Source organism: Tinamus guttatus, unplaced genomic scaffold (assembly GCF_059628265.1).
Source record: "Tinamus guttatus ecotype Peru unplaced genomic scaffold, ASM5962826v1 Tinamus_guttatus_pri_ptg000639l, whole genome shotgun sequence".
NCBI lineage: Eukaryota > Metazoa > Chordata > Aves > Tinamiformes > Tinamidae > Tinamus > Tinamus guttatus.
The window spans coordinates 4012723-4027558 of NW_028289173.1; the positions used below are offsets into that span (position 1 = coordinate 4012723).

Genomic DNA, 14836 nt, shown 5'->3' on the forward strand with positions numbered 1-14836 from the left:
TTTTATGTAGGGATAGTTTGGTACAGAATGAGGGAGTGACACTGAAGCATTGAAATGCATTACCGAACACGCCATATAATTTTGGATGCAAGGGCTTTTGCTGTACAAAATTAACCATGATTTTATAAATTACTGCTGAACAGTCAAAGATCTGCACATATTAATGACGTAGAAAAGCCAAAACAGAAACTACGGTTGTCTTTCCAATTAGACCTGAAAATTCATGTACAATTTTCATTACGATCAGTCCAGACAGAAGATGCTGCACATACAGCCCCATGACGAGTTTTCATGAAGAATACATCAGTCCAAGACTGAAACGGAACTTAAAATTCAAAATTCCTAATCCTAAAGCCTCAAAAAACACACGTCAATCCTTACAGCAACGTTAGAACGAAATAAGGCCAGCCACTTGCGAGCGATGAGCCTGTACAGTGTTTTATGTACGGGCTCAGCTGGGAGCTCTTTGTGTTTGCGGCCCGTCACTACGGTTTTATCGCGATCTCGTGAGCAGCGGCTCCCCGGCCTCACGCAGCTGCACGTTGCAGTTCGCTGCGGGAAGGACCCGCAGCCGCAGCAGCGCCAGGACGGGGCCAGCCCGCAGCCACCAGAGGCCTCTGCTGCTCCCTGCCTGGTCTGCCAGGCTGCAGCAGGGAGGCAGCCGCAGCAACCCCGGCGCAGGTCGGAGCAGCTTCGGGCCTCCTCTCCGCTGCGCTTCTGCAGAGCGCATTAAATACAGCACTTTTCTTCTTCTTCTTCTTTTTTTTTTTTTTTTTACTGACAGATAGAAGAAATTAACTAAATATGCTTAGCCATTTTTTTTCCTTTGAGGGGAAAAAAAAATCTCATTCCAAAAACTTGATTTCATTCTTATGATAATGCTGGTATTATTAAATTTGGTAGCTAAAGGCAAGTTTGCAGATCTAATTTAATTAGGTTTTTGAAAGGCATTTAACTCAGCACTGATGAAAAAAATCCATATTTTATCAATAGAACACGGTAAATGAATTAAGAAAGTGTTAATTAACCTCCAAAGATAAGGAAAAACTTTTTTTTCCTATATTTTACAGACATCAGTACTCGGTGTGCCCTTTTGATTAGTGAGCTGCAGTACCTGGTTAATACTATTTGCAAAGAATACAGAGGCTGACACAAACGTAACAAGTGTAGTAAAGGATGAGGACGTGGTCACCTGGATTGCTCAATGAACTCAGCCCACTCCAAACTAAGTATTTTAATGCAGACTACCAAAAGAGCTGAGAATAAAAGTGTGTGAGACATTGGCCATGTGGGCTGGGGGCAAGGCTGCTTCCTGGAAAACAGTGCGCAAAGCTCAAGCATCCCAACTGCTGAACACCATGGCCTGCTGCAGCGGGAGAGGGGCTTTTGGAGCAACTCTTGCGTGAGGAACTAAGCGGCCTTAAAAGAAACAGTGGGAGAGAGGAGCAGAATCCCTGACGACCAGGGTCACTCCACCTGCCACACGGGCACCGCTGCCAGGAGCCACCCGGACTCTTCTCTCTGCTCCCAACGAGCAGCTCCGGCCCCTGCGCGCCAGGCGGCGATGGGGACGGCGGAGATGGAGGCGGGGAGCTCCGTCCGCTCCCCCACGGCGACGGGAACCTCCCCACGGGGGAGACCGGCCGGGGCGGCACAGCCCCGCACTGCGCATGCGCCAGCAGCCGCGCGGGTCCCACGGTGCCCGGATGTGGCCCCCTCCCCCCAGCTATGCACTGCCCCCCCCGCAACCGCTCCGACACATGCGCAACAGCTCCCCCCAACCGCCTCCCCTCGCGACCTCTTTCACTTCCCCGTTCGCCTGGTGAGCGCAGTGCGCCTGCGCGCACCGGCCCGGCCCGGCCGCGAGTGCGCCTGCGCCCGCCGCCGAGCCGGGCGGAGCCGAGTGAATCCGAGTGGATCCGAGGCGAGCCGAGCGGAGCCGAGTGAATCCGAGGCGAGCCGAGCGGAGCCGAGTGAATCCGAGGCGAGCCGAGTGAATCCGAGCGGCTCCGAGGAGAGCCGAGCGGAGCCGAGTGAATCCGAGCGGAGCCGAGGCAGCCCGTGTGTGTGTATAGGGCCGGGCGGGCTGCTCCCGCCCCCCCGCGCCGGCCGCCTCCGCCGTTGCCCAGTGTGTGTGTGCGTGCGCGCCGGGGGGAGGGGGAGGGGCGGCCATGCCGAGGGGGCGGCCTCCCAGCGCCGGCGGGGAGAGCAGCGAGGCCGCCGCCGAGTCAGGTAACGAGCGCGGCCGGGCGGGCGCGGGGCCGGCGCCCCGCGGCGGGGCGAGCGCGGCCCGGAGCCCTTCCGCGGGCCGCGCATATAGTCCCCGGATATGGGGGAGGAAGGCCGGCTCTATTGTGCGAGCGCAGGGGCGGGAGGGCGGAGGGAGCCGGCCCTGCGGAATGATACGGCGCGAGCGGCTCCGCACTCGGCCTGGCGGCGCCGGGGCGGGCTCCCTGCGCGGAGCCGCCCGCGGCCGTTACCGGGGCCGTGTCCCGCGGACCGTTGTGGCCGCCCGCTCGCCGCCGCGTGGGGCCTTCCCCTTCCTGCCGGCAGCGGCGGCGCTGAGGGGCCCGCGGCGCTCGCGGCTCTGAGGCAGCAAAGCCCAGCCCTGCGCAGCGCTGCGAGGGGTTCCCGTCCCTTCCGCTTCCCCTCGCCTCCGCCCCCGGCAGAGCTCACGGCAGCTCCAAATGTGTAACGATAAGCCAAGGGAAACGAAGTTCAACCTTTCCATCAAAATATAAATTAGGCCTCCTTTTTTTTTTTTTTTTTTTTTTTTTGGGAGGGGGGTAGGGAAGGGGAGCGTATTTTAAAAACCACCTTTGCGGTGTCTTTCTTTGTAGACGTATGTTGAAAGAAGAACGAGCTTTCCCAAGCACATACAGGTCTGCCTTGCACCCTGGGTTTGCTTTTTTGTGGTTGTTCTTTACATTTCCCTGTCACTGATGACTAGTGACTAGTAAATATTTCAGAACAGATTTCTCTTTTTCAAACAGTAGCTCTTAGCTGGTGAGTTTGATGGGTCTTTTGTGTAGTTCATTCCTGCTGCTGTTACCAGGGGTCTATTAGTAGTATGTAAATAAAATCCACAGTCTGCAAAAACACTACTTCAGTTAGATCTGCAGTCATTTTCAATCACTTCTCTTCAAACACAGGGAGATATATATATATATATATATATATTATATATGTATATATATTTTATATATATATACATATTCTTTTCCAGATAGAAGGGAGAATTTTCACAGAACATCCTCCAAATACCTTGGTTATTTCAGTCCTGAGAAAAAAAAATCAACTAGTTAATATTTGCAACATATATTTAATTTTTTTTTGAATGCTTGCAGATGAGCTCTGGCTCTTCGAGAGGAATGTGTAGGTGAACCTTCTGTGCGTGAAATGCTTCTTGCAGAATCAAAATGTGCTGGCATTCAAGAAAAAAAAAATCCTTGTACTGTAACATGAGTGGTGGGAAGTTGGGTAAAATGTTTTCTCCCATATGGAAAGCAGTGGATGGCAAGCTCCAACCAGAAGGTCCTATTCTTTTGTATTGTTGGAGAGATTGATCTTGGCTTTTTAACACTATGTATAAGAATACAAAGAAGAACCCAAAGAACTTTGGATACTGCCAGTTTGGGAAGCTGAGATTTTTTTTTTCTTTTTTAACTGAAACATTTATTTCATATCCTAGTGTTTCTTTTAAGGATAGCATTTGACGTGCATATATTAAGTTCCTGGAACAGTGTCATTATATGTGAATAAGAAAAAGTTCAAGATTACAGCCTGTCCAAAACAAGTGCCTAGTAGCTGTGTGCATTTTGTTCCTTGTTAGACCTCGATCTTAGCTCCTTCTGGCTGAAGGGATTGCTTTGAGTTGATGTCCAGTTCTCACATATTTTGCATTTTTCATTTATTAAGTATTTTTTCTTTTTAAAGAGAACATGCCTAAGTTATTAATCAAATTATTTTAAAAAGGTAGATTGATTCCAGATAGCAGCCTAAAATAACAGGGTCTGGGAGTACGACGTGGAGGATTCAGAAGCCTCTGTGGTGTGCAGCAGTAAGGACTCCATCCCACATGGGCTGATACAGTGGCCGCAGAGACACCAGCCTTTGGTTGTAGAGCAGCTTGGGGAAGTGTCCAAGTCAGCAATTGTCAGGATCCATGTTCTTGTCCACAGCTGCACGTGCCTGGGAGGAAGTTGTAAATGAAGAAGCTCTTGTTGAACAACTTGAGTTTTGATCAGTTTCCAGTATATTTAGCTATTGGTCCCATTCAGTGCAGGGTGACAGACTAGAAACTGATCATGAGATTTTCACACTCCTTGGTTTTCTGCACTGGCTTCTTAGCAATCGTCTTATCAGTCGTGTATCTCACCTTGTACAGGGGTACAACAGCCCATGCTCTTCAGAAAGATTCAGATTGTAGCTTTGAATATATATGAAGCAAGAAAAATACATTAGTGAAGGTGCTATTCCTTATAGATGTAGATCTATGAAAAACGTACAAGCTGCTGTTTACACATAACTGATACTAACACATGATAGCACGTTAGCGCAGATACTGACATAGCTTCTAACTTGAGGTAAAAGCTACCGAAGAATTACTTGTGTATGTAGCCTCAGTTTCCAGTGGCTGCTGCATTTCCAAATAATCATCATGACAGTATTTGAATTGTCAGAAATGCAGGCCATGCAAATTTTTTGTAGTTGTTCGTGCACCAGTGCCAAAATTCATTTGATAACCATGGACTGAGGGGCAATTCTGAGGCAGGAGTCTCTCTGGAGGACTCTAGAGGGCAATTTCTGTTTCTTGCTATGAGGTTAAGGTAGTACAAAGAAAGTGTGCAGGGGAACGTTTACTGTATTCTGTTTGTTTTGGAATATATATATTATGTTACTTTTTTGAATATATGTCTTGAGATTTAAGACCTGTTATCTTAGTGATAATTTTTTGGATTATAATTCCCAAATGGTTATGCTTCCTTTCAGTTTTACGGATCTGACATTAGGATGCTCGTCGTGTACTTTAAGATGTTAACATGATAGAGATGCTCATTTTTATTATTTTTGAATGTTGGGAAGAGAGGTGCTTGAAGCCTGGTGGGACAGGGGCAAACTTAAAACATGCAAGTGTTCTGGAAGATGCCAATATGATTTTGCATTTAGTTTTAAAAGTTTTAAATGTTTTTAAAAATATTGCAGATTTCCTATTCTGAAGAAGTTATTTTGTTGTTTTTTCTTGTCTTTTTATGCTTTAATTGGAATTTAGTAACTATTTGCTATATTGAATTTGCTATTAAGCTGAATTTGAAATAAATACCAGACATTTGTTGTTCAGTTGGACACTAAATGAAGACATTTGTTATAGATCAAATATATCTTGAGTACTTGCAGTTATTTTATTAGTCATGTTAGTGAGCAAGACTTTATATAGGTCTGTAGGTGGTTTCTTGAAAACCTGCTTTGTTGCCTCGTCTTTCTGCTAATCTCTGAGAGCATCCATCGCTCCCCAGTCCAGGTGTGATTGTCTGGTGTTTGCTGCAAAGCAAAGTGAAATTTTTGCAAAATATACTGAACCATTTTTGCAAAATATTACTGAACCGTTTTCTAAGCGTCGAGTGTATAGCTTGTATTTGAGCATGTGTCATATGTGTCTGTGATGTGTGCTTAATTGTGTGTGTATGATAGCTATAGGTAGTTCCTGTTTAAACCATACAGGAGGGTCACGCTGCTCCAAATTTTGCCTTAGAAAACAGAATCTTTAGGCCTTAACAGAGATACATTTGTTCTTCACCTCAGTGTTACACAGTAGCTGCAGGACCCCAGCATGTGCATGGGGTGCATACCGTGTGTCTGCTGAAAGTCATCAGACTTAGATTACATTGATGTTCTTTAATTCCATATTAATTCTGCTCTATGCTTGGCATGTCTGTGTCTTCTCCCCTGTAACTTGTTACATAATGTGTTAAATTCTTGGTATGTGCTAACTGCAGTCCTTATTCTATCCTTTCTCTGTATCTTTCTGCCGATCACAAGTCCCTGTTACTTTGTCCCCTATTGCAGTCACACCCTCCGTACCTCATTCATTCCTGTGCATTTAGTGTTTGTAAATGTTTTTCTGTTAGAGACCTCTCATGTCTCTTTCATTAGAATTATTCTGCAGTACTGGGTTGTGTTTTCTGTCAGGGACTAAGGAAAGGGCGTTAAATAAATTTAGTTCATTCTTAAATTCTTATATTGGTAAGAATCAGGTGTAGGTAAGGATCAGAGTTTCATGCATGTGAGATTTAAATTATGAGACATGTGAAATGAAACCTTGAAAAAGTGCATGCTAGAAATAGTCATTGACTCTTTGTTTTCTTCTTGTTGTTTGTTGCTGTTGTCACTTTAAAAAGTGTTGAGTTAGGTATAAAATCATCCATATTTTCATCTGGACTTTTATTGGTGTGACATAAAACAGTGTTTGAATGATTGATTATTATCTGTGCTTCATGGTTTCTGATGTAGTATGGGAAAGTGTCATAAATACCAGCATCTCTGTTTTGTTCTGTTGTCCTACCACTTTCTTTCCACTCGTAAGTTACCAGATAGATTTTGTTGGGGCGGGAGGGATCCTCATGGTGCCTCTGGCCTTGTCAGCTGCCATTTAGCTCGTGACAGCTCCTCATCCATGAATTCCTTGAGTTTGAATGGGTGTTTTATGCAGGGTGTCCTCTGTCTGCTGCTGCTAAGCTAATAGAGCTCTAATAAGAGTGTGCTGCCTTTGCAGCTGAATGATTCTGTCTGTGCCTTGCGCAGAGGGAGTTGCATTTTGCCAGGGAGCACAGTGCTGCTTACATAAGGAAGGAACAGGCACGAGTGCAGGCCCTGTTGCTGTAATTCTCTCTTCCTCCTCCACACCGCCAGCAGGGGCTTACAACAGGGAGCACCGCCTTGCTCACCCAAATCATGAGGGAGAGAGATATTTCAGGAGAGAGTATTAGAAAAATCTATAGCTCAGCTGACCCAAAGCCTGACTGCAAACACTGTTAGGCACAAGAGATTTCAAGAGACTTGAAGGTTGAGACATTAACAGCATTTGAACAATTCTCTATTTAAATTGAAATTTTATTACCTTTGATATGTACTTGGCTAGATTGCTTTTGGTGCTTCTTGGTGTCCTTTTTTTTTTTTTTTTTTTTTTTACCCCTCCTATCGTGCGTTAGACAAACTGCAAGAATGCAGACAAAATACTCTTTTGACAGTATGTAATGAGTTAAGTGCTTCCAGTTTAATTGAATTGACACTTGACTGTCTCTCTCAAGCTGTGGTGGAATAGTGCTGATTTATGTTGCCACTGGGCAAATGTTATAATCACAAAACCTGGAAAATTACAGTAGCTTTTGCACTGTTTCTTCACAATTGATGAATGCAGTGCTTTAAACTGAGCAACTGCTCAGTGAGGTTTATTATTTATAGAAGGATGCACTTCTAAAGAATAGCTTGTTTTTTCAGGAGACTTGTTAGTCTCAGCATTTGCTTTGTGGTGCATGCATATGTTCTGTTCTGGGTTTAGTGTTTTACAGCATTAATTTTCTTTGGCTTGCTTTGTGGCTAAAGCCAATGCACTTAAGAGCATTTTTTTTCTGACATAAGTAAAGAAAATCATATAGGTAGGATTCATTGCTGGATTTCTCATAAATTCAATAATGTGAGATGCTACTTTGATTTGTTATGATAAGAGGTATTGATATAAATAGTGTATTCATCTGATTATTCTTCTAACAATAAAAGTCTGTCAAACTGTTACTTCATTTTTATATAGAAATGACTGTAAGACTAATTCAAATAATACTTAATGAGGTATTGAAGCCAAACTGGAAAATTTAAATATATCTCTTGATTGTTACTTATATTATCAACAATGTCTTTTTGTTTTTTCCAATTCCAAATAGAACATGACATTTATGTCCTCATCGTTGCAAATTTCTTGAATTCATTAGAGATAATATTCTGAATGTTCTTCCTTGTTACTGGAAGAATAAAATAAAAACTCAGTTACTGCTTATCGTACAATAAGGAGCTTTGGAACTCTCAAAAATATCCTATATTTGGCAGGTAGTAAAAGATCAACTTATAGTTGAGCAAGTATGTAAATGAGGGAAAAAAAGATAATTATTTTGTCTTTCCTTTGACTACTTCAGACAAAATGTTAGTAAGAAATGAATTCATGTTTCAGCTCTAACCTGTGTTAGATATCAATCCTGTCTTTTGAGTAAAATGAACTCTTAAAGTTTGGTAGGTCCAAACTGAGCCATTCACACCATGTGTATGTACTTAGAGCAGTTTTCAGCGTGAAGGTCTTCAGTACATGAGCCTTTGAAGATTCTGGAATCAAACCTAAATTTATTTGCTGTGTGTTGAGGCCTTGAGATTCATTTCAGCAATGTGAGTCTTCTGCCAAGCAAGCCTTGGCAACCCACTCCTTCAAACTAGAGTTGCTGATCCCTAGGATCCAGTCCTGACTCCCCAAGCTTCCCTCTTATGCTCTCTGTGAAAGTCAAAGATTTGACTTTGCTTAGAGTTGCAAAGTTTTGTTTAGTTTTGTATTTAAAGAATATATAAGGCATAAGCAACTGATTTTTTAAAAAGATGCCCTCTACCTCCTCCTCTTTGGAAACTCATGCCTTTAGGAGGGAGAAGAGCCAGCAGGCAGCTCAGGCCTTGCAATAGATCTCTCATGAGCTAGTATGGAGAAATGCCTGACAATGTGGTATGAGGGCGTGATATGCCAAAGCCTAGCCTGTTTCACTTGTGCAAGGTGAAATCATCACCTCATGCATAGCTATGTAATAAAATCAGTGTTTTCGTTTTTTTTTTTCTTTCCTTTTTTTTTCCCTCTGTTGTGATATGGGTACATCTTTTTCTGTTGTGGTGATGGGAAAAAACGAAGCATGAGCCAACAGTTTTTTTTTTTTATTGTTATTTTATTGTAATTGAAGTATCCCACACTTTTTATCTCTCTTCTGCCATTTTTTTTTAAATATTACCTTTTATTTTCCTAATCATATGGTACCTTCTCAAATGTATAGTTTGTTAATATTTTTTGGAACCTGTCATTTTCAATTTCTGTTTCCTGGATAATCTGAAAAGTACTTAAGATATAAGGAAAATATTAGCAGGACCTACTTCAGCTATTTGAGCAGTAGGATTTGAAAGGTTCCAGCCTGTTTATCTGAAGTTACATGGCCATGTTCAGAGCAGGAAAACTGCATAGGGTCAGTTCTACAGTGCAGGCCTGTGTGATGAGTTTTACTGGTAGGTCTCTGTCAGCTGCTGGAACCATAACGTTTGGTTTTACAGCTATAATGTGACTGATGAAGGTTTTAGTTCGCCAAAAGTAGAGGAAGGAAAAGATGCCTGAATAAGTCTTCCAAAATAGAAAAGAAAAAGAGAGAAAACCTGCTATGCTGTATTATTTTTTTTTCTAGAATAACATAGTGTAACGTTACTTTTAATAGTAACTGTAATGCTTAGCGTATTTGATAGCATTTTATGTTGTTGCAGACTGGATGAGATATTTATGAAATGGAGAAATAAGTGATTTAAAATTACCAGGAAAACGTATTTATTCTGACAACCAGCAGTTCCTTGAGTGGATATATTCCATAGTTTGCAAGTTGATGGAAGCAGATAAGTACTTGTCTTTCATGACAGAGATCTTCAAGATCCAGTGAAGTCAGAATCTTGTCCAAGGGTGATTCTGGCAGTCAAAATCTTAAGTCAAAATAGTTTCTGCTTAAAAAAAAATCTTTATTATAAATTATAACTAAATTAAATAAAACATTTTACCAAATGTGTTGATGCTTATTTTCCAGATGCCGTTCTGACACTGGATATAGAGAAAAACAACTTTCCCTACCAATTACCGAACTTCCGCAAGTGTGAGATCTGTTTGCTTTCTTTTCCAAAAGAGACCCAGTTCCAGCGCCATATGAGGGATCATGAGCAAAATGACAAGGTATGAATACTAGCAGATGTAAACTTAGAGAGTACTGGACTATATTGATATGTTCATGTATTGACAAGTAAAGCTAGTACAAGTATTTCAATATAGGAAATCATATTTGGGATTTTCTTTAGTTGTGTCACTAGTGATTACCACTTGGAGACTTTGGACCATGGAGAGAAACCAGGCTTTGGTAGATTTTAGTTAGCATCTTGTTGCCAGTAATTTTTAGCTATCACATAGCCATTTTCTTTGATTTATAGTGTTCAAGTAGATAAGTATGTATCATTTCCTTTTAAATGAATTTGTAAACTGATTCCGTATTTAGCAATAAAAAGAAAATAATATTTATATTGATTAGCTGGACTCAGCTGCTCTCTTACAGTTATTTTCAATAAAGTCAGAGTTTATAGTCCTGTGTGTTTTTATTCTGTTGACTAATGTCCTCGGTCAATTGCTTATAAGTCAAGTTTGGGAAAGAATGGCAGAAAGACAGCTTTGTGATTAAGATTCTCCGATTTATTAAATTGAGGTTTTGCCACAGGTTTCATATGTAATCTGAAGTATTTTATTTAATTTTTGTTCGTTGATTTCTATTTTACAAAGCTAGATCTATGTTAAATATAATGGAAGAGTGATTTTAATAATGTTTGAAGATGTGATAGATCTATGATAATTCTTTAAAAAAAATCTGAAATGTATTTTGGCTCTGCCTATTTATGGATTAACAAGTGTGATGTTGTAAAGATAACTCCTCCTCTACCTTTTTTAAATCTGACATCATGCTTCCAGTTATTCCATACTTATGTAAGAGCTATTGTATGTAAAAGGGAAGATGCTCCTTAACAATGAAAGCTATGTGCACAAGCAAGGAGCAGGTAATCCTACTATAAACTGTGATTGCCGTTCTCAAGGGCTCTTCACTTCACTGGTTGGACTCTTAATTGAGCTTAAGGAAAGATAAGTATCTCAGTGAATGTAGAAAATGTATTACTGGTTCTTCCAATGGCTCATTCTTCTCTCCTGCTACTTTCACTCTTCTCTGAAGAGTTTTTGAATATCCGTTTTCTTTAATTCTCCTGTCATCTTTGCCCAAATAGTCTTGGAATGTTGTGTGAGTGTTTTCAGTATTGAAACCCCCCCCCCCAAAAAAAAAAACCAGTTAAACCTGTTTGGTATATTTTTAGGCATCATTATTGGATGCAGGTTCTCCTTAAATTTTTTTTTGATTTGCATGCTGCAAGTGTTGCCTATGTATGTAGTGTATGTGAAGAATGAATTTTGTATTTATCTTCGCTATTTTCACAAACAGCCTCATCGATGTGACCAGTGTCCAATGTCATTCAACGTTGAATTCAACTTGACACTTCATAAATGTACCCACAATGGTGAAGATCCTACATGCCCTGTGTGCAACAAGAAATTCTCCAGAGTAGCTAGTCTGAAAGCTCATATAATGCTGCATGAGAAAGAAGAGGTAAATAATTAAACCCCGTAATTCAATTTGTAAAAGGATGAACATGTTATCATGTCATTCTTAATCCTTAGCTATATGCTGTCAGAAATAATGTATGCCTTCTTGTGTGTGAAGATAACTTGAGATAAAGTGGAGGTAACTATGGTAGAATTTCAGCTGGAGAGTAAGTAACAATCTCTGTAGTTTTAACTAATAAGCAAAAATTCAAATCCTGAATCTAAAATTACATTTTTTTCTTAGAAAATTTTGTGTTTTTTTGTTTGTTTTCAAAATTGTTTATGTAATAGACTATAATCTAAAGGGTATTAGGGTATTTCCTTGTGTATTTTCAAATAGTCTAGCAAGAAATTAGAATGGTGTTCATGGCACTGATAAGAACTTCTTCAGAATTCAGTTTTTGTGGATTTCTTAAGAAGGAAATTATACCATAAACATGCCCTGATTATTGTTCATGATTTATCATAGGGACATACAAACTTGTTTCGCTTTTAAGATTTTATTGCTGCTTGATTCCAGCTCCTATGTTCATAAGAGGATACATTCATCTATTAGAACAAAGCCTGAATATGTGCTGTTCTTTGTGAATATTTTTTTTAAAAAAATCTGTCTCCGTTATCTCTTTCAGAATCTTATCTGTTCAGAGTGTGGAGATGAATTTACTTTACAGAGTCAGCTATCTATACACATGGAAGAACATCGTCAAGAGTTGGCTGGCAGTAGGATCCACATCTGCAAATCTTGCAAAAAGGAATTTGAAACTTCCTCACAGCTAAAGGAGCATATGAAATCTCACTTTAAAATAAGGTGACAACTACTTGAATTTAACAAAGTGAGCAGATGTTAGTTTTATGGTGAGAGCTAGGAAGAACAGGGGTGGCTTTTCCTGTCAGCAGCCTACTCTTTATGGAGATCATTTTTTTTCTTTGATGTGGTGCTAAGAAAGAGCTTTTTTAAAAAATTCCTTGTTGAAGTAGGTGGTGATCTTTTGAGGTCCATTTTTTGCTGTTTTTAGCATTTGTGGACCCATAATAAGCATAGTTTCGTCTACTAGCTATTTCTAAATATAGATTGCTGATTGCTTTCTGAAGTACTTTTGTGTGTGATGGTTTTAGTCACTAATGGAAGTGCATTGAGACAAATGTTATTAATTTAACATAGGAGTTACTTTAAATGGAAAAATCCCAATGTGTAATTTCTGCAAAGAAATAAGTTATTCCTTGCAATTCATTTTTTTTTTCTCTTTTGTTTCTTGTAAATAATCGTTATTTTCCCAAGGACCTTCTCCGAGTTGGCTGTAAATCTGAAAAAGCACAGAATCAAGGGAAAAGAGGCCTAATTTTGATGAATGTTTCTATTGATATATACATTAAGGAAATGTAGGTTTCTGACAGATGATCTCTTCTTTCAATCTTTATTTCTACAAACAACAGAGGGGAACAGGATATATTTAAAAATGAGAAACATCAGATGCTTCCTTTTGTTTCTGTAAGCAGATGATAGGTATTGGAAGGCTTTAATAAGAACGTTCCAGAAAGTTCAAAGAGAAATCGGTGCAGCTTTCCATTTGCAAACTTAAAATTGAAGATTTCAAGTAGAAATTATATTTTGTTTTTATCGACTTAAGTAAATATATAATATTACACAAAATAATAGTTCTTGTGAATACCTCCTATGTAAATTAGGATGAATAAGTAAGACATAGGTGAGTGAATATAATGCGATGACAGTGATTTTGAGAGATTATTATGCATATTACGTTTTGTTCAAAGTATGCAGGATGTGAGAGAGATCTAAGTCTAGTTCTGTGATTTCGTTGCTTTTGTTAAAAATGTCCAAGAAAGAAAAGGCTTTCTCAACAGGGAAGAGAAAAAACTTTGATAAGGTATTAATCTTTGGTGGGAAAGGATACTAAGTGATAGGAGAAATCTGTAACCTTCATTTTATGTTGCATGTGAAACAGATTTGTTTCTTTAAAAACAGCCTTTCTGATTTTTCAGAAGAGAGCAAGGCTTCATTTGCTTACCATTCGTTTTCTAAAATGGATTGTTCTTTGATCCAGAGCTTCCTTGTATGAGATTTACCTCGTTTATCAATCCAAAGGAATTGCACTTCGGTTTGATAGAGGCATGCGATAACTTTAGCATTGGCCAAGATATACAGCTATAGAAATGTTGCATTAGCATTCAAGCAACTACTGTCTATAGCTGTTCTTTACTGTCATTCTACCAGCACTACCAGGACAAGTCATGTAAGTTGGGTTAATGAGCCAGATTAATGAACTGTGTGAGTATTCATGCTCCCCCAAATCACATAGCTAATGTAGCTCAGGTCTGTGTTTCAGTTTTCCTGAATGTCCAAAGTAGAAATTTTGGAACGAAAAACGTGGAAATTCTGATTTTTGATTTAACATAATTATCTTGTACTGTTTATATGGATTAGTGAAAAGTTAATATTTTATTAATTTGTCTGACTGTGTACAGGATGTTTATTTAAGGAACATAAATCAGTAGTTAAAAGTACTATTTATGATTTCTGATTTTCATTATAAAAAAAGCTTCAAAATTTATTTTAGTGTTTAAAATTACTAGAAGCCTTCCTCCTTAAGTTTTTCAGGAAGTAGTGTACTCTTCCCTCCTCAAAGAATGTCTTCTGTCCTTTAAGAAAGTTGTCAATATAACTATACATGAGGAATTTTGGATTTAACAGAGTGGTGTAATCCTGAAGGATTATCTCTACAACTGTCTGCAAATTGGTTATGATAACATTTCTATATCGAGGTGTCATACTTGTCTGTTTAAACAGATGTCATTTCTCATTAGTTTATTCTGCCAGATCTGCCTTGAGATGGAAACAAGTTCTAAAATCCATACTCTTTTATCCTCTCCTATTTAGTCTTCAGTGGATTTACTCTGGATAATTACATAAATTTCAGCCGATGTGATTAATATGCAAAAGTAAAATCTGTGGTCTCCTCTGCTTCTGCAAGATTATGCAGAGTTTAAACACATATGTAAAATTTATTTGAAATAATTAGAGAGGAGAATGTGTTGTCCTTTAAATAGACCCTGAATATGTTCTAGAGTAGAGATTTGTTGTTTGAGTAAAAGTTAAATGACTTCATGACTTTTACACAGACTGTCTTATTTCCTGCAGTTTTTGTAATTATACCACGCTTAGTATGAAGGCAGTGATATATTTTGCATATCTGCTCCATGTTAGTTAACTCCTACTTCTTGGTTTCATAATTTTAAATACCCAATATTTTCTATGTAAATAGTGTTACTGTTTAATCAATACTGACAAACTAAGGTGCCATATAGATGTAAATATTCTGGCACTGCAGAAAATGCATAGTGTTATGGATATCA

General features: G+C 39.5%; 1 protein-coding gene across 1 annotated transcript in view; it reads left to right on the forward strand.

The window, feature by feature from the left end:
- The first annotated feature begins 2100 nt into the window (after positions 1-2100).
- The window catches only part of ZNF236 (zinc finger protein 236), a 57735-nt gene continuing 44999 nt past the window's right edge, over positions 2101-14836 (forward strand). The window contains exons 1-4 of the mRNA XM_088535661.1: positions 2101-2232; positions 9861-10003; positions 11304-11468; positions 12094-12272. Of these exons, the coding sequence (XP_088391787.1) occupies positions 2172-2232; positions 9861-10003; positions 11304-11468; positions 12094-12272 (548 nt within the window). The 5' untranslated portion in view covers positions 2101-2171. The remainder of the gene's footprint in view (positions 2233-9860; positions 10004-11303; positions 11469-12093; positions 12273-14836) is intronic.